At 55.3% G+C, this 26,961-nt stretch overlaps 2 protein-coding genes across 2 annotated transcripts; both read left to right on the top strand.

Annotated features, from left to right (window-relative positions):
- Positions 1 to 1,714: 1,714 nt before the first annotated feature.
- On the top strand, positions 1,715 to 15,284 carry Scrt2 (scratch family transcriptional repressor 2). The gene is made up of 2 exons (XM_090352811.1): positions 1,715 to 1,953; positions 12,704 to 15,284. Exons 1-2 carry the CDS (start codon positions 1,821 to 1,823, stop codon positions 13,516 to 13,518), a joined length of 948 nt encoding a protein of 315 aa, XP_090208937.1. The 5' UTR covers positions 1,715 to 1,820; the 3' UTR covers positions 13,519 to 15,284.
- A 5,391-nt stretch (positions 15,285 to 20,675) lies between these two features.
- Srxn1 (sulfiredoxin 1) lies at positions 20,676 to 23,733 on the top strand. The gene is made up of 2 exons (XM_090352114.1): positions 20,676 to 20,948; positions 23,150 to 23,733. The coding sequence occupies exons 1-2, from the start codon at positions 20,676 to 20,678 to the stop codon at positions 23,351 to 23,353; spliced, it is 477 nt and encodes a 158-aa protein (XP_090208240.1). The 3' UTR covers positions 23,354 to 23,733.
- The last annotated feature ends 3,228 nt before the right edge of the window (positions 23,734 to 26,961 follow it).

Genomic DNA, 26,961 nt, shown 5'->3' on the forward strand with positions numbered 1-26,961 from the left:
ACTTGCACCCAGTGGAACTCAAATTTTATTCTAAGATTTCTAAGCCACACTTCCAAGGCCACCATAAGTCCTGACTTCATAGAATCAAAGCACACTGAGGTCTTTGTAAATTGTTGCTGACTGTGTGACCTCCGTTACCATCATGCCCTCTGTGGGTCTTACACTTCTACCTGGTTTAGGGGATCCAGTCCCAAAGGACATCCCTCCTCACTCCACCCACTTAGTACTAATCAACGGACTGCCATTGGCAGGGAGCCTGGCACCAAGGCTCCAATGCTGGACTCTGTACCCGGGCCAGCCCACACTTACTGAGGCTGGCTCACTGCCCCAGAGCTTTGCCCAGCAGCTTCTGGGCAGAGAGCTGAGTTCTGCTCCTTAGTCCTGCCAAGACATGGGGGCTCCCCCAGGCTTGGATCAGAATTGGGGGGGGGAGGTCTGTTGAGATCCTTCCAGAAACAAAGGAGCTGACCTGCAGAGAGTTCCAGCAGGAGCCCCGCTCCCCTCCCTCCCCCCTCTCCCTTCCCGGTCCACGTGTCTCTATTGTCTGCTCCCCGCTTCAGGGAAAGACACAGCCTCGGATGTGTCAAAACCACCACCCCCCGGCCGCAGGGAAATTAATTACTGGACGATTTTCTCTTCCTCTTGCAGCGCTGCCTGCCTGAGCTAAGCACCGGAACAGGACCAGGCCGGCGATGGCATGGGGGACTTGCTCCCCCCCACCTGTCCGGGGGAATAGAAAGTTGAACCCCAAACCCAATAGGGGGCTCCAGAGAGAAACCAAGCTGGAGGCGGGGGTGGGGGTGAACTTCCTCTAGTTAAAGCTGGGTATCCACACTGGCCACTTCAGAACTGGGGCGTCAGGCAAGGACTGCAGGCATAGGGTGGTCGCCTATGGGCCCCCCTTTCCTGTGTCCCCATGTACCTGAACCCCACGCTTGGGACTGCTCGCCCTCGGCTGCTCTCTCTGTTTTGCACTTTTCTTTGCATCTTCTCCCCGGGCGGGGGTCTTTCTTTTTGTGTGTCTTGCTCTGTCTCTTCCTCCTGCGCGGCTACTTTCTCCATCTCTGTCTTTCTCCTCTCGGTGTTTCTCTCTCGAGTCTTTTTTTGTCCTTATCTTGGCCTCTGTTTCTATTTCTACCTTTTACAGCCTCTCCCTCTCTCCCTCTCCCTCGCCTCTCTCTCTCTCTCTCTCTCTCTCTCTCTCTCTCTCTCTCTCTCTCTCTCTCTCTCTCTCACACACACACACACACACGCACACACACACACACGCGCGAGCGCGCGCGCTCCCCTTTCTCCATCTCTATCCCTGCGCCTTTCTCGCCCTCACTTTCTCCCCTCCTGCCTGCCTGCTCGCCGCTCCCAGCGCCCGGCCTGCCCCCACCGCCGCCGGTTCAGGGGAACGAGTGCGGCGCGATTGTCCTGGGGGACATTTGATGGATTAGAGCGCTGAACAGTTCCATTGCTGGAGGACCACCTGATCTCCTCCAGCCCGCGTCCCATATAAAGCCGGCAGCCGGAGTGCTGAGCACAGCTCCAGCGGCCGTCTGTCTGCGCGCCGCCGCCAAGCCGGAGCCGGAACGAGAGCCGAGCCGAGCCGAGCCGGAGCCGAGGCCGGGCCGGGGCCGGGGCCGGGGCCGGGGCCGAAGCCCGAGCCGGCCGGAGCCGGGGCCTGGGCCGACTCCCCCGCCGCCGGCCCCGCGCGCCCGCTGGGAGCTGTCCAGTGCTGAAACCCCGCGCGCACAGCCAATCGCGCCGGCGGCCGCCGCCCCCCGCCGGAGCCCCCCGCGAGCGCCCCCGCCGAGCCCCGCGCCGGCCGCGCCATGCCGCGCTCCTTCCTGGTGAAGAAGATCAAAGCGGACGGCTTCCAGTGCAGCGGGGTGCCGGCCCCCACCTACCACCCCTTGGAGACCGCCTACGTGCTGCCTGGCGCCCGGGGGCCGCCCGGGGACAGCGGTGAGTGCCAGGGGGCTCGGGCCCTCCCCAACTTGGGCCACGAGAGGGGGCGCGCGGCTGGGAGCCTGCGGGGGGTGGGGGGAGCCTCCCGATCCCGGCCGGCTGCGCCCCGCGGACTTTCCGGGGTCCCGGCGGGCGGGGCGGGGGCCGGGTGGTACAAAGGGAAAAGTGGCCGGGTGTGCACAGCCCCGCAGCCACGCGTCAGCCGGACTTGGAAAGTTGTGGCCCCAGCCCTGGGCTGGGAGGAGGGGGTGGCGAGAGAAGAGCGAGAGGGATCCCGGGAAGGGCTTGTTACCCGGGTGCCACCTCGCAAGACAGGCTGGGGGACACCCTCAGCGTACTGGAGGAAGGCTGAATCCAGAGTGCACCCTCCTGTAGAGGACAGAGCAAGGACTGGACTCCGGGGAGGGGGGTGAGCTGGGGAGACCCACCCTTCCCTTCAGACCTGCTTCCCCTGGCAATGCCGAGCAAGTGCTCCAAGAATCCTCTCCACAACTCTTTTGTTACCCTCAGCTACACGCCTGCAAAGGCTGGGCTTGTCCTGGGCACTGCAAAGAAGACGGGGCTGTGGAGGGGTTCCCCGAAAGTGGTTCCTGTTCCCACGGGCTGCACCCCCTCTCCTTCCCTAGCTTCTCCCCCCCCACCAGAGTCAACCCTGCTGCTCTTTTTAAGTCATCTTCTGCCTCCCCCCGCCCCAATCTTTTCTCAGAGCAAGTTCCTACGGGGACAAGGGCTTGGGAAACAAGAGGCTGTCCAAAGGGGCTGGCTTCTGGGGAGGAAGGAGAAGGGGAGACAAGGAGGAAGGAGAAGGGGAGACAGCTTCCACGGCGCCTTCCTCCACCAGGGGACCACAAAGGGGCTCCCCTCTGACAGCCCCCACTAGGGCAGAAGCATGGAGAGGAGGAGTCACTTTGATGCTGAAAGATCTGACATCACATGTGGCATCAGAGAGAGAGAGAGAGAGAGAGAGAGAGGGGGGGGGGGGGGGAGGGGGGGAGGGAGGAGAGGCAGAAAGGGCTAAGAATGCGGGATTGGAAGACGCTGAGATGGCAAAGATTTGGTGTCCCAGGAGGTGGCAGCTTCCACCATCGGGTTTTCCAATACTCCCCCTACATTCCATCACTCTGCCAAGTCAGGTAGAGTCACAGTGATGGGCACAGGGCTCTGTGACCTCATCAAGGTCAAAGAAGTTAGGGAGGGATCAGGGACACACCACCCCTCAGCTCTTGCCTCCCTCCGCTACCCAACAGAACTCCCTTCTGTTCTGCCCCAGTGTCCCTTCGTCTAATGTCCTCTTTTCTTGACCTCAGGGCTGATGGAAGACAGCTCTGAGGTTTGGCTAGGTGAGAGCTGGCAGGACTGAGGGTAGATCTGGAGTCATAACAAGGCTGGGACATGTACTGGGAGCTGGCAGACATGAGGAAGTCTGTGCAAGTGTGGGTACAGTCACCTGAGCATGGACACAAAGCTTCCTCAGAGGCCCCCTTGGCTCTGTCCCCAGGCCAGTGGAGGAAACCTGGAAACACCCTTCCCTCCCCACACAGCTGAAACTATAGGATGCTCCTCAAGAGGGAGTCTTGCCTTGAGTTCAGTCCAAAAAGGCTCTGGGAATGAATGGTGGGGAGTGGAGGGAGCAGAGGGGCTCCTGTGAGGGTTCCCCTGGCTTGCCACCCTGGATTCGCCTGCCTGCTCCTTTCCTCAAAACCCTTAAGGCCAACTTCTGGGCCTCTGGGGAACTCTGGGACTGTTCTGATAGACACGAGCCTGACCTGGAATGCAGGTGCCCTGGCTTCTCACTCTGGCTTGTGTGACCTTGGGCATGTACCTTTCCTTCTCTGGCCCTCAGCCTCCCTGCAAGTGAGAGTTGGGATGTCATGAACTAAGCGTCCTTCTAACTTCTGTGAAGGTGGCAGGTGGTGTGGAGACACTGCAGAGCCAGGGTTTCACAGAAGGCAAGGCCACTGGCAGGGTTCCCTCAGGGCTCAGCTCAACGTGTGCCCTGGCAGAGGGTGGGAGGGTTTCTGGGATCCGGTACTTTTTTGTTGTTGTTGTTTTCTCTTTTGCTTCATGCTTTGCAAGCTGCCCCACAGATAAGAGAGGACCCCTGACCTGGCCCTCTCTGTAGTGCCTGCAGTGGAGATGAATGCCAAGAGACAAGGAGGTCCCCTGAAGCTGGGGCACACCAGAAGACACAGACTAGGTCTGGGTCTCCTGCTTGCAGGGACATCTCCCCTGCCTGGGGTGTGGCCAGACTGGGCAGTGAGGGCTTCCTTACTGCCTGGGGGCCTGGGGGGACCTGAGGGTCCTTGCAGAGCCCACAGGCTCCTAGTGCCCCGTTGTCTCCGCTCTGCCGGAAATAACCTTGCTGAGCGGTTGAGGGAAGTGTGAAAAATTGCTGAGCCGACGTTTTCCTCTCCCAGCATGTGTAAGTGTGCTGGGTAAACAAGGAGAAAGAGCAGAGGGGGGAGAGGAGAGGGAGGGAGGAGGAATGGTGGAAAGTGGGAGGGTGGAGGGAGGGCCTGGGGCTGGAGATAGTTCCAGTTATTAGAAAGATCCTCTTACAAGCCATTCCTGCAGCTTGGGCTTCTGGGTCAGGATGAGATGGGTGCGGGGGTGGCTGGGGAAGCTGTATAGAGGGAAGTCAGAAACATCAGGATCCTAAGTGATGAAGATGCAGGGCCCCAAATAAAAGAGGTGAGGTGAGCAGCCCCTGCTCTGGGAATGACAGAGACTTCCAGGAGGACTCCTCCTCCTCCCTCCTCCTCACCCCCCCCCACACACGCGGCTTCCTACTCCCTTCCTTTTCAGCCTCTGCCACCTGGCAGGGCAGAAGGTACAGCAGGTGTGTCTGGGTTCCATGCTGACCCCAAGCCCACAGAATCTCAGAAATAGGGAAGGGACACTCCCAATTGAGGAAACCTCTTAGAAGAAGGGGAAGAATTCCAGTCCACCATCTTCTCCAATGCCCCTCTTGTACCCCTCGCAATCCACTACTGATTGCTGTCACCCTGGAGCTTTCCCTTCCTCTTTTTTCTCAAGTGGTTCTGAGCACAGATGCATCTCTCCATGAGGTGCCAATTCACATTCTCCTATCCCCACATACAACCTCACCCTCTGACCCCACCAAGCCCACTCCAGCCAGTCCTGGGCCTCCATCTGAGATGATGCCCGACTCCCACCATTCCAGAGAAGTGCTTGTTGATCATCTCCAGACCTCCACCAAGGGAATCCCCCAGACTGGCCCCCTCTCATCACACTTGACTCAGAACTCCAGCTAGGAGCAGGCCTCCCTCTGCACTCAGTCCTGCCTGCCTCCTGTCCTCTCAGAGAGCATCCAACCCTGGCCAAGGAGGAATCAATGGCAATCCAATAAGGCAGTTGTCTTCCCTCTGCAGCTGCATTAGGCCTCCCCCGGCGGCGAGCCGAAGCAGCCCTCCTATCCTACCCATGGGCTTATCTAGCTGACCACATTAGACAGCTCCCACTTCCTCTCCTTGCCTCTGATGGCGCCAGGGCCTGACAGCTCGGCCTAGCAGCCCCAGCTACTGCACACAAGGCACCTTGGAAAGTCCCTGAGGGAGAAGGGATACAAATGGGCTGTTCCAATCCCTCAGTGAAGAGAGCCCAGAGAAGACTGGAACGGGGTGCTCAAGGACACATAGTAGGCCCATCTTGAATCTTCTATACCCACCACTCCCCCTGGAAACATCTTGATCTTGGTTCATACCCAAGGTCTGGATTAAAGACATGTCCAGGTCAAATGTCTAGGACCAGGCCCAAACTCCAGGTCCAAGGGCAATATGTGAGGTTACAGGGAACAGGTCTGACATGCAGAATAAGCCCAGGTTCAAGTTCAAGTGTCAATGGCTAGGAACTGGTCCAAGTTAAGATTTGGGGTCTAGGATTAAGACTCATGCCCATCACCCTGTTAATTTATTTCTATAACCCTAACTACTTGAAAGGCTGAGATTGGAAGGTTTGTGGATCTAGGACAGACCAAGGAGAAAAGTCCAGGAGACTCCTCAACCGAAAGCTGGACACGATGGTACACGCCTATTATCCTAGCCACAACAGGAAGCCTGTAAAAAAGAAAAGTGGATGACAGCACAGTGAGACCTTATCTCAAAAAATTATTAGCACAAAAAAGGGCTAGAAGTGTGGCCCAGTGGCAGGGTGCCTGCCTGGCAAGTACAAGGCCTTGAAGTTCAAACTCTAGTTCCTGTACGTATGTATATGTCCAATCTCCACTTCAAGATTATGTGTAGATCCATTCTCAAATCTGGCTGAGTTCAATTCTTAGTCCCACCATGAGACTCCTAGGTGTGCCTGGCCTTAGTTTCTCAGAAAACTTAGAGCAGCTAAACATGGCCTTGATGTCTTTTCATCTCTGACTTCCTGGGAATTCAGACATCTGGTTTTCCTATGAAATACCAGGGTTCCATAGGAATGTGGAATAGCAGGGCCCATGCAGGGTGTGGAACCTGGGGGCCTGTGGCTCCCAAACTATGAGAGCCTGGCGGATGGGAGCCTATGGGTATAGGTCCTATGTTAGCCAGCAAAGTATAAGGCCTGGAGGCTCTCAGGCCATACACACCTGACTGCATGCATGCACACACACAGAGAGACAGGGTGGTGAGGGGGCTGCACTGAAATTGGCAGAGACAAAATAGGGGTCTCGGAAATAACAAGAGCCTCAACAGTGGAGCCAGCCACTCCTCCTGGCCCACGCTCTGCCTACGCATTCTAGACTCTCCCCCTCCCAGCCTGGAGGTTCCCTAGGGGGCAGGATGAGATGCTACTGACAGAGATGCCCCCCCCCAGGTCTCTTGGCTTCCCTCCTAGATGTGGTTTCACTGGAGTGGTCTCACTGGAATGAAATGTCTGCTGCCAGCCTTTCTATCTTTTTAGGGGATGGAGAAGGGGGGTCAGAACAGGCTCTCTGACTACAGCCTTGGAGGGGGGTTGAAAAGATCAGGGTGCTGACAGCAGCACACGTGCTTCTAGAAGGAGCCCCAGAAGAGGCTACTCCAGAGCTCCTCTACCAGACAGCGGGGGACAGGAAGCTGCTTCAACATCCAGGACCCAGGGACTTGTGACCTCCAGTCCTGTGCCCCCACACCCGCCCCTCTCCCTGTTGCCCCCTCTCTGCAGAGCCAGGGACTTCCCTATGAGGTCCACAAGAACTGGGTCACAGTCACAAAAAGACTAGAATAAGGAGGGGGGGTTCCAGGAGGCAAGAGAGGTGGTGAGGGGCTCTGGGATTCTACAGAAGCCTAACCCCCCCCCAGGCCTGGGTCAGTGGGCATTAGCCCCAGGCATGCAGAGCTAGCTATCACTCTGTCCTCTGATTCTCTGGATTCAGGGCTCCTCCCCCGTGGGCAGAGGTACCAGCTGCTAGGCCTTCAGAGGAGGTGGGTGTCATTTCTGGTCCAGTGCCCAGGGAGCTGCTCACAAAGATGCTATAATAGGGGGAGGGGGAGGTACCCAGCCCCTTTGCCCAGCTCTGTGCACAGACAGGAGAAACTATTTTTATCCTGCTTTGCTGCTGACAGACCTGGCTTTCTGCTCAGCTGGCTAGAGCTGATTCTTAGGCCCAAGGCCCTGGCACAGCAAGAAGCAGCTGTAAATAGATGGCGTGCAGGCAGCCCGGCACCTCTGCCCAGCAGGGGAGACCTCCTCAGGAGAGCTGCTTCCTGGGAATCTGGCCCCCTACTGCCCCTTCTCTTCCTGCACATCTCAGGGACAGGGAAGTGGGGATGGGGGGAGAAAGTCCCCGGAGAAAACTTGGCACCAGGAGAGTCTGGGAGACACAGGAAGAGAGTTCTGGCCCCTCTCCATTAAGAAGAGGAGGCCACCTGTAAGGGCTCTGGTGAGAGCTTGTTCTGTAACCTGAGGTGGGCCAAGACCCCTCTCCAGGCTCTGTGTTTCCACAGGAAGGACACAGGAAGATGTGACCTTAGACTTGAACTAATGTGCATAAATCATTTACCAGAAAGCTTGCATACAGTTAAGTGCTTGATAAGTATTTGTCTTAGATATTTCTTACAAAGTTTTTACAAAATGCCTAGCACTTTCCAGAACACCTTCTCCCAGTCCAAACCCTTCTATCCAAATGGTGCAAGTGGGGGTTGGGGGGGGCACAGCCAAACCCCCAGTGGCACTCTCTCTCCCCAAGCCCTCTCAGGTTGTTCCAGAGAAAGTACAGGCTGCCCCCTCTAGAGACCTGACATTAGTCCTCCCCTCTCACCAGCCTCTGGCACCGTGCAGTGCCTGCTCCCCAGCGTGGCTATGCCAGGACTTGTCATCAGCCCTACATCATCCAGAGTCACACAGTAACGTGCGACAGTGTCTGTAGACATCCCAGCCTGTGAATGTTCATAAATCTCACATCCACAACTTCTTTAGCACCAAAATTATTTTGTTGAATGGTTTCCAGCCCTTTCATCTAAACCATCAAGTCTGGCAGGGAAAAGCAGTCACCTGCAGGTGGCAGGAATCCATCTCCAGTGTGTCTCTGGGCCATTCCCAGAGCTTACATGGTAGGGGTGACTCTGTTTTCTGACCCTTAAATGGAAGATTTCAGCCCAAAGAGGCAGCACAACTTGCCCAAGGCCACACGGCAGTCCAAGAGAACTATGTGGATTTCTGACTCTCTGGTAGATTCAGTCACCAGAAAATGTAAGGAACACAAGGACAACAATGATAGTAACAGTGAAAGAAGCTAACTACTATGTGTCTGGCATTGGGTAAACACTTTACACACACTGATTCATCCAGTGCTTTTAGGGACTCCTTTCTACAGATGTGGCAAGTGGAGGTTGAATCACTTGCCCAAGGACACACAGGGTAGAACTGGAGGGAACCAAGGCTCTACAAAGAGCATCAGAGAGAGATCCCCATTCAGCCATGATGCACGGGGTCTTTAGAGCACCATGGTCAACCTTCTTATACATACTGAGCCCAGAGAGGTTAAGCAACCTGGTCACCATCACAAAGGAAGGTACCTAATCCTAGCATAATCATAAAAACTGTCATTTGTGGCTCTCAATGATGTCAAATTTACATCTGCTTGGCATCAGGTCGGTAACATCAGTGCCTGTTCTGGAAGAAATTCCGCATGCATCCCTAAGGCAAATGAGCAGCCCTTGTTTAAAGCACATCAAGCTCTACAGAAAGAGCTCCCAGCTTCCAGATTAAGGTGATGCAGTGCTACCAGCTACCAGCAGATGGCGCGAAGGGCAGAGTGGAGCACACACTCCAGCAAGGACTGCTTGTTGTGCTCCAGTTTTCTCCCAGAACAGAATGATGTTTCCTCACATCCAGTGAAGGAAACAGAGGCCCAGAAAGGACAAAGAAGCAAGATATGCCAGGGAAGATGCCAAGAGAACTGCAGCACAGAACCTGTTGCTCAGAACAGCCAACACGTATTACCATGGTGGAGCCAAAATCCTGGCTCAGACTTAACCTTTTGCAGGATCTGGGCACATAACTTCCTTAGACTTTGGTGTCCTCACCTAAGTGGTGTAGTAGCACAGAGAAGTCAAATATTTCCTCCAAGGTGACACAGTTATGGGCCAAGGATGTAGTTCAGTGGTTGAGTTCTTGCCTAGTGTACATGAAGCCTGGGGTTCCATCCCAGAACTAAAGATAAAAAAGAAGGAAGGGAGGGAGGAAGGATAATGCCAGGTGTTGGTGGCTCATGTCTGTCAAATCTTAGCTAGTCAGGAGGCTAAGATTTAAAAGTTTGTAAGACTCTTATCTCCAATCAACCACCAAAAAAAGCCAGAAGAGGAGCTATGGTTCAAGTGGTAGTAGAGATCTAGCTGTAAGCACAAAAGCTGAAGGCCAGTACCCAGACCCAGATTGGGAAAGGAAGAGAGAAAGGGAAGGAAAGATAATTAAGGAAGGGCAGGGAAGATCAATGACTGGGACTGGTAGGGGGCAATCTGGCACCAAAGTTACGTTTTTAACCAATATGTCATTTTTTTAGTAACAGTAGAAAGCCCAGGTCACGTGACAGTGACCTATCACATGGTTGCATACTCTCATTTCCAGGAAAAATAAAAGAGAACCCATGGTACAGAAAGATGGATGACTTTCCCAAAGTCACTGAGCTGGAATCTGTGTCGGGGCATCAAATCCTTTTCCATTCTTTGGTCCAGGCTACATGCCACTGATCTGTCTCCAGAGCAGGCAGACAGGACAGTCTACAGCAGAGCCTGCTGGCTGCCAGGTTCTCCAGTACTCATTCAACAATTACTTCATTGAATGCCATTGGTGGGGGGGGGGCTGGCGTTAGGGGGAGGCAGCCCCACATGGCCCCCCTCCCTGTCCCGAGGGGCCCTGAGAGGCTATCATCCCTGCTCCACCCCTAAGCAGATGCCACCACTACTGAGCCTTATCTGTAACAGCCGCTCTTGTGATGATTCAGTGAGATTGGGAGCGGGGCAAGAACAGAAGATGGGGGCACCAAGCATTGAGCTCAGTCCAAAGCAATGCTCCCTGGACAATCAGGGCTTAGCACCAGGCTGGTAGGTTCCTGGCCTGGGGAGGGTGGAGTCCTCCAGAATCAAGTGGTACAGGAGGGGCGAGATAGGGTGCTGAGAGGCCAGGCATCCCTCCACAGACTAAAAAAAAATGCAACCTCTGCTGTTTTCTTGCCGCTGACCACAGGGCCCTTTGCTACCAAGCTGTTCACCGGATTCCCCGGTCACCTCTGTGTGCAGAAGGCGGTGAGTCAGCTGCAGCTGCGACAGAGGGCAAGGCAAAGGCACAAGATGGCCTTCAGGGGACAGACTTCACCCTGTGACTGTCCCAAATGCCAGAGGAAAGGCAAAGGTCTGGAGGCTAGGTTGGCCAGGGCCTTTGAGGGAATGCAAGGTGACCAATGTATCCCGCCTAATGCCTGGCTTGCCAAACTTGCACCTGCTTGCTTCACAGCAGGAGCTGGGGGGGGTGGGTTACATGTCTCAGGGGTCAGATGGAGAAGGGCAATGGCATTTTGCCATTCCCCAGCTGGGAAACCTCAGCAAAGGGCCTAACCTCCATTGTTCTCCAGAATCAAAGGACAATGGGAACACTTGGTAATTAAGTGCCAGGATGATAAGTTTGTTCAATGTCTGCCAGGAACTCTCTCCCAAGAGCCCAGCCCCCAGGGTCCCCGGGGAAGGTGCAGGGACCAGAAGAGGCTACAGGAGGCAAAGACAGATGAGGTGGCCCCTGCCCTCCAGAAGCCCTTATGGAATCCCTCAGGGAGAGTCCTGCCTGCCCATGTACCAATCATTCAAAGGCATGACAGAAGGGTTTTCTGGCCCAACCGCAGCTAAGTGGGAGGAGGAGGAGGAGGGGACAGAGCATTTTCACTGGAGACTGGAAAAGACTTGCACAAGTGCTAGGCTTGGGAGAAAGTACCAGGAAGTTGCCTTTCAGATGCCGAGCTTCTTGACCTCTGACCTCTAGCAACCCTCAGAGGCAGCAAGCTGGGCTAGGTGGATTGTGGTTCAACTATAAGACATATATTTGTCCCACATCTGCTGTGAGCCTCTGCCAGCCAGTCACAGACCCAGCCCCAGAGCTCAAAAGTGTAGATGGGGAAAGCAAACAAGCCTCACCAAAGTCCCATGCAAGCAATAATTATAACAGCTAACGTAGATCACAACCATGGTGTGTTGCCCACACACTCCTTCTCTATTTCATTACAGGTAAAAACAGACTGACAATAGTAGCTACGTCTCATGACTCATGGATGTGTTCACTGGGGTAAAGCACCCAGGCAGAGCCTGCATACAGTAACAGCATAGAACAGTACTCCTTTAACACTATTTCTTTACATGCTTCATTCACCCAGTGACCCTCCGAGGGAATAGTCACGCTCTTTATTTTTTTAAGCTTGAATTATTTTATTTTGGCGGGCTTATCCACTTCGTTGATTTTGTTTTATTTGAGATCAAGTTCCCCTATTTAGGGTCTTTCTAGGTAACCCAGGCTAGCCTGAAACTCACCATCTGCCTGTCTTAGCCTCCCTAGTGCTAGGGTGGTAAGAATGCACCTCCAACAACAACAAGTTATTTTTTGAGACAGAGTGTTGCTATGTTAACCAGGCTGGCCTGGGTCTCCTGGATTCACGTGATACTCCTGCCTCAACCTCTCCAGTACACTGGGAAGACAGATATGGTGGAGCTGGCTGACACATGTAATCCTACTCAGGAGGCTGAGATGGGAGGATCAAGGTTGGAAGCCAGCCTGAACAGGAAAGTTTGTGAGACTCTTTATGGCTCATCAACCATCAGAAAACCGGAAGTGGAATCGTGGCTCCAAGGGTAGAGTGCTAGCTAACCTTTAGCAAAAAGGAGCAAGGACAGTGTTCTGCCCCAAGACTTTAAAAAAAAAAATGTGTCTGCTTGGAAAGAAGTATGGGCCAGGATTTTAACCTCAGTTCCTTTATTCGACTGCTGTAAGCTTAGACGGATTGGGTGGCCATCTGTGCCTCAGTCTCTCCATCTTCAAAGGGCATACTAATACTTTTACTGCACAGTTGTACCTACCTGAAAAGATGCAAAGTCAGTGCTGCGCGGACTGCATGGCAGTTCGAGGTAGCTGGGGGAGGATGCGGACCCAGCCGGCAGGCCACGGGGTCCTGGGTGCCATGGAAGACTGGCCCAAGCAGCCAGCACCATTGCCAAGCTGGGGAGGCGGTGGGGAGGCGGGCGGCGGCCTGCTCCTCAACCCCGTGCCCTTGTCCCCCATCCAGGCTATGTCCCACACTGCCTGCCCCCGAGCAGCTACGATGCCGCCGCCGACCAGAAGCCAGGCCTGGAGCTGGCGCCCTCCGAGCCCGCCTATCCGCCGGTGGCGTCCGAAGAATACAGCGACCCCGAGAGCCCGCAGTCGAGCCTGTCGGCGCGCTACTTCCGCGGAGAGGCGGCCGTGACTGACAGCTACTCCATGGACGCCTTCTTCATCTCGGACGGGCGCTCGCGACGGCGCCGGGGCGCGGGCGGCGGGGACGCGGCGGCGGGCGCGGGGGACTCGGGCGGCGGCGGCGGCGGGAGCGCGGGGGAGCGCGCGGGGCGCGCGGGGGCGCCGGCGGGGGGCGGGCACCGGCACGCCTGCGCCGAGTGCGGCAAGACGTACGCCACGTCGTCGAACCTGAGCCGCCACAAGCAGACGCACCGCAGCCTGGACAGCCAGCTGGCGCGCAAGTGCCCGACGTGCGGCAAGGCGTACGTGTCCATGCCCGCGCTCGCCATGCACGTGCTCACGCACAACCTGCGCCACAAGTGCGGCGTGTGCGGCAAGGCCTTCTCGCGGCCCTGGCTGCTGCAGGGCCACATGCGCTCGCACACCGGCGAGAAGCCGTTCGGCTGCGCGCACTGCGGCAAGGCCTTCGCCGACCGCTCCAACCTGCGCGCGCACATGCAGACGCACTCGGCCTTCAAGCACTACCGCTGTCGCCAGTGCGACAAGAGCTTCGCGCTCAAGTCCTACCTCCACAAGCATTGCGAGGCCGCCTGCGTCAAGGGCGCCGAGCCGCCGCCGCCCGCCCCCGCCGGCCCCGCCAGCTGAGCCGCGCGCCCCTCCTGCCCCGCCCGCCCGCCGCCTCCCCTCGCCCACGCCCCTCCTGGCCCACCACCCGCTCCCCGCGCGGTCTCTTTTCCTCCCGACATCACCCGGACCTTGACACACATTTCTCCCCACCCCTGTCCAGCCTTCGCGGCTCCCAACTCAGGCACCCAGTCCGCACCGTGGTCCCCTCCCTCCCTCTGTGCGGGAAATCTGTCCTTTCAGCCCTGCCTTCTCACCTCTCAGTTGAGTCTCTGACCGCCCCCCCCCCCGTAGTGAGGCCCCAATCTAAGGCCCAGAGCTACCCTTGACTCCCATGCCTGCCTCAGTTTCCCCTATCCGTACTAGGATGATACAGGTTCCGTAGAACCCCCATCCAACCCCACACTAACACCCTTGGGCCTCTGCTAGTTTCCTGGTGTGTCCACCTGGGGAACGAAACCTCACCCTACTTAGTGTCCCCAGTCTGTCCCGTCTCCTCTATGCCAGGGCCTTAGGAACAGCCGTTCATGCCCTCCACCCGCACCTCTCACCCTCTTCCCACACCCCCCCCCTCGCCATCCATCCCCTCCTCTCTCACGCCTCTCCTAACATAGTGCAACTTGAGGGTCAGTTCAGGGTCCTGGTCCCTCCACCCCAGGACGGCCCCTCCTTGGCTCCTGACCCAGAACTGTCCTCTCCCAGAGTCTCTGAGCACTTTCCCCCACCCTCACGACTGTAGGTGTCCCTCCTTATTTGCTGGGGGAGGCCTGGCGCACCTCACCAATGCCCTTCCCTTTTGTCCTCCTGGGCCCCTCCAGTTATTTATTTGTGTATTTATTTATTTATCTATTTATTATTCTATTTAATCTCTTGGCTTCCCCCAGGGACAGTCTGGCTTCCCCAGCTGGACTGGGAGGTCAGGAGGCCAAGGCCGCACCGGCTGCCCGCCCCTCAAGTCCGGGAGGAGCCCCGCCTCCTGGGGCCGGACCTTGATCGGAAGCGGAGGGCCCAGGTCGACCCTCCGCGGGTGGGGAGGGGGAGGAGGGGGCTTCGGGAGGTCCGGTCACGGGGCAGGCCCCCGCCCTCCTCAGCCCTCCCACTCCTGCTCCAGGGAGCCCGGAGAGATTCTTTCTTATTTATGCCTCTTCTCGAGGAACCCCAGGTTCCAGGGACCGACTGAGCCCCGGACCCCGCTGGGGCCTCTGGCCCGTTCGCTCCCCGGGAGGAGCGCTCTCTCCCTCCCGGCCACGTCTATGCAACTCTCCCGGGCAGAGGGGCCCGGGCTGCCAGACACCCGCCCGTGGGCTGCCACTACCTCCTGCGCCGCGCTTTCGCACCCGGGCGAGGACCGAAGCACACACCTCTGCGCACGGGCCGGCCCCCTCTGCTTTAAGCACACACCCCGCCTCCGCCCCCGCCCGCCCCGGCGGGCTGACTCGTCCCGGGCCCTCCCACCTTCTCCCGCACCCTAGCCACAAAGGAGGGTGGGGAGTGGAGGGGTCCCCCGACGCGAGAGGCCTTCTCCAGGGCTTCCGTGGGGATGGATGGAGCTCCGGGCCCACGGGAAGGGAGGCAGCAGGGATGGTGGGAGAGGGGGGGTCGCAGAAGCAATTATGGAGGGTGTTGATCCTGTAAATAGGAACTTCTGACAGCAATAATTTTCCATGCATGCTAAGCCTTTTGGCCATATTTTGTATGAGCGCTTGGCGCTCCCCCTCCCTCCTTCGCCCCTGCCCCCAGCCCCAGCCCCTTCCCTACCTTCAGCAGTATTACTTGTAACGCAATTCAGGGATATTAAAGGGACTGTGGCCACTCACCAGCGCCTCTAGACAACCTTGTGAGGGGGGAAGGGAAGGGGCGGCTCTTCAGAGACAGAGTTTTTTCCACTTCATCTCTCTTTCTCTGTAGTCTACTGCCGGTAGCAGCCACCAGGGGTTCCTTGAAATCCATGTGATCTTAGGACATCCTCAGGAACAAATGTTCTTCAAACAAGAGCCAGATTATAACACAAGGGAATGTCCCTTGTGTTATAAATTCCCTTAAGACATTAGCAAAGGGTGGATCCTGTGACTAATCTGACACTAATTGTGTCTCTCCCTAAACAATTCCATTCAAATTGACTACACTAGCCAAAGAATAGAGCACACTTGTCCACTGACAGCCAGCTTCTAAGCCCTGCATTATTCCCCACTCATTCCCCTACTGCTCAGCCACTTTCCAGCCAGTCCCTTAGAGGGATGTGTGCAGTGTAGCCAAGAGTGCAAAGACACTGGCTTTCCAAGGCCTATGACCTGTCCTTGGAGCTCCTGATCCATCCTCCTTGGCCCACTGTCTTTTTTTTTCCTTCTTTGCCTGTCCTGAAGCTTGAACTCAGGGCCTAGGCACTGTCCTTGAGCTTTCTCAAGGCTAGCACTCTACCACTTGAGCCACAGTACCACATCCAGCTGTTTGTGCGTACGTTATGGTAGTAAGAAATTGAACCCAGGACTTCATGCATGCTAGGCAAGCAATCTACCATTAGGCCACACTCCTGCTGCCCTCCCCCGACTTTTTCCTTTTTTTTTTGTCAGCTATGGGGGCTTGAAATCAGGGCCTGGATGCTGTCACTTAGCATTTTTTGTCAAAGCTATTAACACTTTCTGGTTTTTTGGTGCATCATTGTAAAGAGGAGTCTTAAGGACTTATCTGCCTAGATTGGCTTTGAACCTGGATCTTCAGCCTCCTGAGTAGCTAGGATTACAGGCATGAGCCACTGGCACCCAGCACCCTTAGTGACCTTTTAAAATGCTAATCTGCCCTTGTCTAACTGAATGTCTTCACTGAAGACTGCCCAACCCCCCACCCAGCTCCTGGCTGTTAACCCCTAACTTGTACAAAGACTCACTGTGAAGCCTGCCCGCTTTGAGGGCTGGATATTGGACTGGGTAGAGGGCATCTGTGAGTAGAAATGTCTCCTCCTTCAGACCTTGGGTGAGCCTCCTCCTTTTATGGGCAGTGTTACCACTGCACAACCATGCCCACACAAAATCTCCAATAGGGAGTTTCTATGCACAGCTTTTATACCCAGCCCTGTGCTGCCTGGCCTGGCTGCCATCCTATCCATTTGGGGGCAGAGAGCAGATGCTCTCTGAGGAAAGAGTATCTCCGAACCCACTTTACCTGGAGGTGCAGTTTCACCCACAGTTTTAGCTGCACATACACACTCCACCCCCCCAACCATGTTCATTAAGCTGAATTGCTTTGTCTTTCTCTCACTTACAAACCAAATTAGAGACTAATACATCAAGATAAATCGGGAAGTATAAATGTACAGAGATCTTCACGAGCTATTATTAAGATGCAACCAAACAGAAATTTTAGAGGAGTTACAAAACGTTGCACACTGCTCTGAGGATTTCTCTAGCATCAATGATATTCTTTCAACAATGCCATGAATTAGGTGACATTGTTCTATTTTACAGCTCGGGAAATTAGTGGATTTGCCTCATATATTGAAGCCTTGTTCTCCAATACAGCAGTGTTCAGAAGTGGGGCTTTAGGGAAGTGGTTCAATAGGGCTCGGGCTTCATCCACAGACTAGTCCTTGAATGGATTCCAGATCTGAATAGACTGCTGGGAGAAGGTGGGGCCTTGGGTCATGGGGTGTATCTTTAGAGGGTGTCCGTCTACCTCCCCCCCTCACCCCAGGCTTGATTGAACTCAAGACCTGGGCATTGTCACTGAGCAATTTTGCTCAAGGCTAGCACTTTCTACTTCCAGTTTTCTGGTAGTTAATTGGAGATAAGAGTCTCTTGGGGAGTTTTCTGCCCAGATTGGCTTTGAACCACTATTCTCAGATCTCAGCCTCCTGAGAGCCACCAGCACTTGGCTGGAGGGCGTGTTTTGCACCTCCCTTTCCTGTTACTTCTCTCTGCTTTCTATCTACTACGAGGTGAGCAGGTTTGCCACAATGTGATGGTTTTGCCCAGAAGTAATGGGAGCCAGCTAACCACAGGCTAAACCCTCTGAAGCCATGATTCCAAATACCCCCCCCAAAACACACACAAAATGATGGTCCTAGGGCTTGAACTTAGGGCCTGAACACTGTCCCTCAGCTTTTCAACTCAAGATTGGTGCTCTACCACTTAAGCCACAGCTCTACTTCTGGCTTTGGGGGTCACAGACTTACCTGCGTGGGGCTGGCTTTGAACCGGGATCCTCAGACCTCAGCCTCCTGAGAGGCTGGGAGCCACTGAGTCACTGGCCCCTGTATCCTTCCTCTCTTAAATTGTTTCACCCAAGCAATTATTACAATGGTGAAGAGTACATCACAGAAACAAAGGCAAAGCAGGCGCCTGGCCAGCATATTGTGCAACTTTAACTCTGGCAAGGTAAAGGACTTCCGAAGATGACCAATATCTCATGGCTCCCTTAGTCTGAAGTCTTAGTTCCCTGACAGCAAAGTCTGAAATGTGGGTGCAGGCTGTTGCGTGGAAGGAAGCAGAGTGAGGGGCAGGAAGTGAAGGACAGAGGTTGACAGGGAGGCCACTGCTGTAGTAATGACCTCTCAACTGCTGGTCTCTGAAAGGGTCCAGAAAGGTCCAGAGGGCTGAGCATATCTCTCCAGATTTTCCACCTGTGACAATGGAAGAATGATGTATGGAACAGTCTCTGTCCCCAATGCTGGCACAAGCCACAAATACACAGGCTCCTGTGGAGATGTAGGATGTAGGAGCCACAGGGAGCTCAGGCTGAGCTGGAAGTGCCAGGTGAGTCTGAGCTTACAAAGAACTTTCCAGAACAGCCACAGCTAAAATCAAAAGTAGACCAAAGGGTGGGAATGCTCACACCTAGCCCTCTGTCAAATCCTTCTCTGGTCGACACCTATCTCTCATCAACAAATCTCACATTGGTTCTGGCATCTGCCAATCACTTCACCCCCCACCCCGTGGCTCCTTGTCCCTTTTAAGCCCATAATAGCCAGGCCCATGATGACAGGTTCTACCATCATGCTGAAGCACTTTGGCACATGGCCTGGCCCTGGAGAATGCTAATCTCCCTGGGGTCACATAGCTCAGGCTAGAATAGTCACACTGAACAGAGAGGACTGGCTGTCATCATAGCTTTGTAGAGAGGGGCTCTCTGTTCTCCAGTGTGAACTCAGAAGGAGATTGGCATTGGAAGTCATGTTGTTGAGACCATGAAAAGAAGCAGCAACAGGCAAAGAGCCCCCAAGGAGATGCTCAGCAGGCAAAGCATACAGTGAGCTTTCTGCACGAAATAAAAGCAAGCACTTAGGGATGGGTAGAAGGGATTAAGAGATGGAGAAGAAAATGGGGACGAACCCAAAATGGGGACAGCAGCCTGCCATCCACACAGTAGAAATGGACAAGCATCACTAGTTAAGTTACTTCTGTGGCCCTGAAAACTTTTTATCTTTTCCAACATTCAAGAAGGCCCTCTGTGTGGCTTGTGTTGAAATTTCTCTGTGAACAATGAATAGAAAAGGTGAGCACCAAGGGGCCTGGAGTTTGGCCTAGTGGTAGAGTGCTTGCCTAGCATACACAAAGACCCGGGTTTGATTCCTCTGTACCACATACATAGAAAACAGCCAGAAGTGGTGCTGTGGCTCAAGTGGTGGAGCTCTAGCCTTCAGAAAATCCAGGGACAGTGCTCAGGCCCTGAGCTCAAGACCAGGACTGGCAAAAAAAAAAAAAAAGGAAAAAGGAAAAAAAAGGTGAACACCACCTCTAGACAAACCACTGAGAGGGAAGCAGGCGTCCAGTGCCTTTGGGTACAAACCACAGACAGAGAGGCTGGATGCTTTGGACAGAAAAGGAACTTGGTGTGCTGACCTCTGTCCCTTTAGTTACATGGGTCACCATAAACAGAGAGCTTCATGCCTTTGGATCCACGGACAGTTGCTCTACAGGGCAGCATCGCGCCACCCTCAGCCAGTGAATAAACACCCACCCCTGTCCCTTAGAAAGGGTGCATGGGGCTCTTTCTTTTTTCTTGTGGTACTCAGGTTTGAACTCAGGACTTGCTGTAGAGGTGCTGGACTGCGTGAGCCATTCCTCCAGTCTGTTTGCTCTGGTTAAATTAGTTCATTCTCTCCTTCCCACACCTCACCCCCACCGGCCAGTATCACAATCCTATTTACATTTCCTGCCAGCTGGGATGGCAAGTGTGCACTCACTATGCGCGGCTTGCCTTGCATGGTGGTTTTTCAGCCTCAGGTGTCTGCCAAGGTAGCTTTCTCATCAGTGCACCCTGACAGCCTCTCTCCTCCGGAGGCCATTCTTCCAGACTCCTCCCTACCTCCCATGGGCCCTTCTGGAACCTTGCAGCTCCTCCCATCAGAGATGTCAGCGATGTGCCCTGCCTGCCCTGGTTGTGCCCCAACCATCTGTGGCTTTTTCCAGTACGCATGAGCAGGAACTCCACCACACGTGTCTTCATCCCTGGTCCAGAGTGTCCATCTCTCCTGCCTGGGGTTAGGGGCCCGGCTTTACCCTCAGATGACCTTTCCTTCTCGGCTGACCTACTTTGCTCAGGCCCCACCCACTTCCTGCTGGCACTGCGATGCCGGGACACCGTGGCCTGGCAGGGAGGGGCCCCACGAAAGGTCTGTGCCACGGTCTCTGCTGCTGAACCAAGGGGAGGCGCGTGGAGGGGTGGAAAGGGGACCGCTGAGTTCAGGGTGCCTGGATTGGAGCCCAGGTTTCAGACATTGCCGAGGTGGGCCAGGTCGACAGAAATCACAGCCTCAGTTTCCTCAGTCTGCCAGGTGGGACCCATGTCCCACGTACCGGGTGGTCGGGAGGTGGCAAAGGCCGGGAGCAGAGCCGGCCCGCGGTCACCCCGGGTGGCCACGACTCCAGTGGGTGTTCGCACTCCCCGGGGTTCCCGCGAAGGGGCGGGCGGGGGGGGGGGCTCGGCACAGCAGTTCTGCAGACTCATCCTGGCTCGGCAGGTCCCGGGGCCCGCGTCCCCGCCCCGCGGGCCTGCAGACTCACCCCAAGTCAGCGCCCCGGGAGCGTCCACTTGGCGCGCCGCGGACGGGGGCGGCGGGGCGCCCCCCAGCGGAGAGCCGGGGCCTCGCAGCCCCACGGCGCCGGGCCCACACTGGGGATGGGCCGGACCACCCGGGCGGGAGGGAGGAGCGCGCTGCTCGTGCGCCCCCGCCGGCCGTGAGAATGGTACGGCCCGGCGCTATTTCAAGCCCGGAGGCGTCGCGGCCTCGCGGAAGCGGCGGCGCGATGGGGCTGCGCGCGGGAGGTGCGCTGGGCCGGGCGGGCGCGGGCCGCGGGGCGCCCGAGGGCTCCGGGCCGAGCGGCGGCGCGCAGGGGGGCAGCATCCACTCGGGCTGCATCGCCGCGGTGCACAACGTGCCGCTGAGCGTGCTCATCCGGCCGCTGCCCTCCGTGCTGGACCCGGCCAAGGTGCAGAGCCTCGTGGACACGATCCGGGTGAGCCCCGGGAGGGAGGGAGGACGAGGGGCGCGGGCGGAGCTCGGCCTGGGCTGTGCGACCTTGACCCAGGGGCCTCTGGTCCTCGGCCGCCTCCTCCCTGAGCTAGGAGAGAATGGGACCGCAGAGACGGTTGAGTCACTGTCACACGGGGAGCCTTGTGTCGCACGCCCTGTCAGGTTTACTATTGCCTCTCCTTTATAAGAAACTGAGTCATGGGGAGTGCCTCGCTTCTGCTGCGAGAAGGACCCTGTCTGGGAGTGGGAGAGGAATAGGGTCAGACTCACCTGGAGGACAGGTGTGCCAGGAGCCATTCTGGCAGGACATGGGAGGAGGAGGAACGCTGGAATGTATGTGTCGGGCTAGGCCTACATGGCTTCGTGTCCCTTCTAGACCCTTGAGCCGTGAGCACCTGAGACCCCCGACTGCCACCCGTACAGGCCACCCATCTAAAGTCTGCCTGGAAACACCTCCCCAGCTGTCCACAAGACTGCTTCCTGCCTGCTGCCTGCCATCTCTGACTCCCTGACCTTCTTGCCTAGAGTCCTTGCCCCTGGACCCCACCGCTTGAGATGCTCTTCTGGGTAGGGCTTCTGCGCACATACTCTGTGGATGTCTTATTGCCTGTCCAGCCCTGGAAACTTCACATCAGTCTTCATGGCCCAGAGCCTGGCCCCTGGTGGGAAGGGATCCAACTCTGCCCCTCTGTCCACCACTGGGCCTGGGCCTGTGCACGGGCTTTTCTCCCCATCAGGAAACTTCTGATGTCTCTTATTTACTATTTCTTTCTCTGGTAGACACAGGACACCTCCCCACCCCCCTAGGGTCACCTCTCCAATGTCCTTGGGGCCTCTTGTGGAGAATGAACAGCCCACTCAGTTTCTAAGGCCTGTTTGGATGTCTGTCTCCCTGGCTGCACCCTCAGGCTCCTGCCTCTGCATTTTCCACGGCCACTGTATCACATTGCCACAAACTTTGTGACTTCAGTGATAGGTGTGTAGCTATCACTTTACAGTTCAGCAGTCCAGAGTGTCCAGGGGCCCACACATCCAGCCGCACAGGCCTCTTTCTTCCTCATTCCAAAGCTGCAAGAGCAGGTGGAGCTCATCTTACCTCCCACCCCTCCTGCTGCCCTCCTCCCTCCCTCCCCCTCCCCCCCTTTCTGTTTTGTGGGTGTTTCTAAGAGTGACAGGATCTCAATATGTAACCCCAGTTGGACTTGAACTCAGAATCCCAAGTGCTGGGATGATAGATATGTGCCATGCCCAGTCCTCTTCCATTTTTTCCCCCAGTGCTTGAGCCAGAACTCTACCACAAAACCAGACCACCAGCTCCCTTTTCCACTAGAGGTCTCCTATGGCCACAGTGCACCCAGAATTTGAACCAGTAAACTGTTCTAATCTCCTGATCTTAAAATCCTTAATTCCCCTCAAAGTCCTTTCTGCCACCGGGAGCCACACTCACCAGCTCACATGCTAGGCAAGCACTCTACCATTGAGCCATACCTCCAGTCCAGGCCATGGGAATCTTTAGGGACTGGTCTTCTGCCACCATGATACCCAGCACTCAGCACAAGTCAGGAGGAATTGTAAGTTCCCAACGAGCCTGGAACAAAGGCCTGGTGAGATCTTGCCTGTCTCAGAGTTCCAGGGATGACCCACTGCCTTAGAATCTGCCACATCTGGCCCCTGCTGACCTTTCTGACCTCTTCTATCCTTCACTCTTCCGACTCCACTCCAGTCTGCTGGCCTCTTCCTTGCCTCCAGCCCAGGGAGCTTGTTCTTGCCTCAGGGCCTTTGTACTTGCTATTCCTCTGCCTGGGATGCTCTTCCCTCATCAGCTCAGAGGCCTCCTGCCCCATCCTGTCACATCACCTGGGCTCCTGTGAGCCCTTTGCTCTCCTACACTAACAGTCAGCGCCAAGACTCCTCCACACGGTGCCTAATCTTGGGTGTGGATACACACATGGCATATAGAAAAGCTTCACACCCTGGTGGGGGCAGAAGAGATCGAGGAGGACCCACACACATGGAAATGCCCTCGCCAGAGCGGCCACAACTTGTGCGCAGAATTTCAGGCACCTGGCGCCCCTAGGCCTATGCGCATGCACCATAGGACTTGCAGCCAAGTTGATCCCGGGCCGCTGTGTCCACTGTCCCCAGTGTTGCATGCTCACTGGCCCTGTGCCTCCTTCTCTCCAGGAGGACCCAGAGAGTGTGCCCCCCATCGATGTCCTCTGGATCAAAGGGGCCCAGGGCGGTGACTACTTCTACTCCTTCGGAGGCTGCCACCGCTATGCCGCCTACCAGCAGCTGCAGCGAGAGACCATCCCTGCCAAGCTGGTGCAGTCCACCCTCTCGGACCTGAGGGTGTACCTGGGTGCATCCACACCTGACTTGCAGTAGCAGCACCGCTCCCGCCCTTCCCCCAGAGCCCTGGAGACACTGCCGGCCCCCCGCGGGCCGGGCAGGGCAGAGGGCACAGCAGCCGTGCGGCTGGGGGCATTCTAACTGCCAGGCCCAGGACCCAGCTCGGCCGCAGATGGAAGCCTGGGTTCCACCTTCCTCTGTGCACAAAGGACCACGGCCATGTCCCTGAGGAATCCTGTGCTGGGGATGGGAAAGGAGATGGACAGCAAAGCCCTGTGTTACCGGGCAGGCTCCAGCCCCTAAGGACAAGGGTCTTTCACATTTTGGGCATTATAATGTCTACTATATGGACAGTGCGATAGAAAACAAGGGAAAACCTGAGAGACAGGGGCTTCAATAAAACGGGTTTTGTTCCACATGGCCTGAAATCTGGAGGCCAATGACTGACGTGACATTGCCTCAATAACTCCGCGAAGCTCAGGCCTACTTCTCCAGATCCTTCGCCTTGCTTGCAGGGCTTCTTCCTTCATGCTCACAAGATGGCTGCCATGCCTCCAGGAATCATGTCAGTGTTCAATGAAGAAAGGAGTAGGAAAAGGGGAAGGGCCAGACCAGCTGGACCTATCAACTTTTATCAGAAAGGAGAACTCTCAGAGACTTGGTGTGTGTATGAGTGTGTGTGTGTGTGTGTGTTTGGGGGTTCCCTCTCCCTGTGTCTTACTGTCTCCATCTCTCTCACATGCTCACAGGGCTTCATCCACTTTGAGTCACCGTCCTGCCCTTGAGCCTTGGACATCTAGGGGAAAGGGGAAGAGCTGGAGATCTCCTGGGGGGGAGGCCTCCCTCACTGTCAGCACCAGCAGATTGGGTGTGTGCAGTGGACAGGTAGGACACTCCAGAGGAGCTTCTGCAAACGTAGTTGGCAAAGGAAGGTGCAGAGTGAGATGGGCCTTGTTTCAACCCACCTCAGGCAGCCCAGTCACTTCCAAGCTTACTGTCCCCAGCTGGTAGAAGCTGGGACAGCAGCTTTGTCACCCCGGAGCGGTCAGGGAGCAAGGCTGAGAAGGAAGCAGATGCAGTGTGGGTGGTACTAGGACTGAGTCTGGATGCAAAATGTGACATTGGAGCCAAATGCCGGTGGCTCATGCTTGTAAACCTAGCTACTCACAGGTTGAGATCTGAGGATCGAGGTTCAAAACCAGCCCGGGCACTAAAGAATGTGAGACTCTTATCTCCCATGAACCACCAGTGCTGCGGTGGTTCTGACTTCCTGTGAGCTTGCGGTGGGCTAGGTAAGGAATGTGTTCAACTGTTCAACTCTGTACCAACGGCACCTTCTCTGTCCATCTACTCACTCCAGAATAAAAGTTTATTTAATAACAAAGAGGTCATGCAAATCCTGAGACCAGCATGGGGAGGTTCTCAGGCTGCTGGCCAGAGCTCCACAAGGGGGCCACAGCCAAGGGCCATTATTTATTTTATTTGGCAGTACTAGGGTTTGAACTCAGGGCTCACACAAGTGCTCCCCCTTTTGTTTAAGTTTTCAGGTGGGCATTCCTTTGCCCCTAGGACCAGCCTCTAACCACGGTCCTCCCATAGCTGTCTCCCAAGTAATCCAACTATGACACCCAGCTTGTTTCTTTTCTTTCTTTCTCTCTTTCTTTCTTGCCAGTCCTGCAGCCTGAGCACTGTCCTTGTGTTTTCTCAAGGCTAGAGCTCTACCACTTGAGCCACAGCACCACTTCTGGCTTTTTCTGTGTATGTGGTACCAAGAAATTGAACCCAGGTCTTCGCGCATGCTAGGCGAGCACTCTACCACTAGGCCAAACTCCCAGCCCCCCACCCAGCTTGTTTCTTGAGATTAGGTCTTTTTTTTTTTTTTTTAATCTTTAGTTGCACAAAAAGGTCTCATTTTAACATGTTAAGACAAGATCTTGTCTAGAAACACAGTCCTCTCATCTTCACCTCCTATGTAGCTGGGATTATAGTACTATCACCCCCATTTAAGAATTTATTTATTTATTTACTTTTGTTGTGGAGCTTGAATCAGGGCCAGGGCACTCTCCCTGAGCTTTTGTGCTCAAGGCTAATGCTCTACAACTTAGAACCATAGCTCCACTTCTGGTTTTCTGATGGTTAACTGGAAATAGTCTCACAGACTTTCTTTTTTTTCTTTTCTTTTCTTTTTTTTTTTTTTTGCCAGTCCTGGGCTTGAGCTCAGGGCCTGAGCACTGTCCTTGGACTTTCTCAAGGCTAGAGCTCTACCACTTGAGTCTCAGCATCACTTCTGGCTTCTATCTATGTATGTGGTACCGAGGAATTAAACCTGGGTCTTCGTGCATGCTAGGCAAGCACTCTACCACTAGGCCAAACTCCTGGCCCAGTCCCACAGGCTTTCTTACCCAGGTTGGCTTTGAACAGGGATCCTCTGATCTCAGCTTCCTGAGTAGTTAGAATTACAGGCCTAAGCCACCAGTGCCCAGCCAAGAACCTCTTATTTAGACTGTATCAATTGTATTCAAACATGCACACACACACACACGCGCGCGCACACACAGAGCCACCCCAAGGCCTCATGCTATGCCTGGGAAATCTGTGTTCTGGGGCCATCATGGTAAGACATTCTCTTTCCTGGAGTTTTCTAAGACCAACTACCCTCTTGAGTTTGTGCCAAATATCAAGAGAGTGTGGTCATGCTTGTGAATTGCTGTACCAGTCTTAAGTAAAGAACCCTCTGCACACATCAAGTTGGACAAATGTCCTCCCCCCCTCCTAAAAGGTGTTTTTCTTTCTTTCAGGGAAGGCCCCATAGGCAGTGGGGAAGGAAGGTACAGACTTGGGAGAGCATGGCCTGAAGATGGCTGTGAATGGGAATACAGCTGTCTTTCTCTCCTACCAGCAGGTGGCGCTGCTTTCCTGTCCCAGGAGCAGGGCCTCTGGGCTGCTGATCTGCTGCTGTGGGAAAGGCCTGGCTGGGAGGGTCTGGCTGAGGGAGGCTAGGATGCTGTCTAGAGAGGCCAGGTTCAGGCCTGGGAGGGAGGCCTGGCAGGGAGGTGAAGGTGAAGTTCAGGTTCTGCTTATCCTGTCTAGTCTTGCTCTGTGCTTTGCACACACCCTGGCCAGTCTGGGCCCCTGCCTGCCTATGCTGGCGGTGCTGAGCTCCTTTGGAAAAGTCACTCCCAAGAAGCTTCTGGGCCCTTTCACGAGGAAGTTGAGGCCCTGTTTAGGGTTTCTTCAAATCCATGTGTCTGTCCCCTCTTTCCTGGAACTTCATCCAGTAAAAAACAGTTGCATAGGGACCCCTGAGCCCTCACTGTCTTTGAACCAGCCCCCTTCACCATGGCAGAGTTTTGTGCTTGGGTATGAGAGCATGTGCCTGCCCTGGGGCTTGAACTTAAAGCCTGAGTACTGTTTTTTGTTTTTTCCCCTCTAGGAGGGTGCTCACTTGAGCCACAGCACCACTTCTAGCTTTTTGCTGGTTAATTGGAGATAAGAGTCTCATGGACTTTCCTGCCTAGGCTAGCTTTGAGTCGTGATCCTCAGATCTCAGCCACCACTCCCCAACTCACAGCAGATTTTGTTGTTGTTGTTGTTTTTGTGGGTCATGAGGCTTGAACTCAGCCTGGGGACTGTCCTTGAGCTCT

This window comes from Megascapheus bottae, chromosome 18 (assembly GCF_031878675.1).
Source record: "Megascapheus bottae isolate mThoBot1 chromosome 18, mThoBot2.hap1, whole genome shotgun sequence".
NCBI lineage: Eukaryota > Metazoa > Chordata > Mammalia > Rodentia > Geomyidae > Megascapheus > Megascapheus bottae.

Coding starts and splice junctions, on each gene's coding strand:
- Scrt2 (XM_090352811.1), top strand. CDS start 1,821: ATGCCGCGCTCCTTCCTGGTGAAGAAGATCAAAGCGGACGGCTTCCAG. Junction 1,954..12,703: donor GGGGCCGCCCGGGGACAGCG/GTGAGTGCCAGG, acceptor TCCCCCATCCAG/GCTATGTCCCACACTGCCTG.
- Srxn1 (XM_090352114.1), top strand. CDS start 20,676: ATGGTACGGCCCGGCGCTATTTCAAGCCCGGAGGCGTCGCGGCCTCGC. Junction 20,949..23,149: donor GCCTCGTGGACACGATCCGG/GTGAGCCCCGGG, acceptor CCTTCTCTCCAG/GAGGACCCAGAGAGTGTGCC.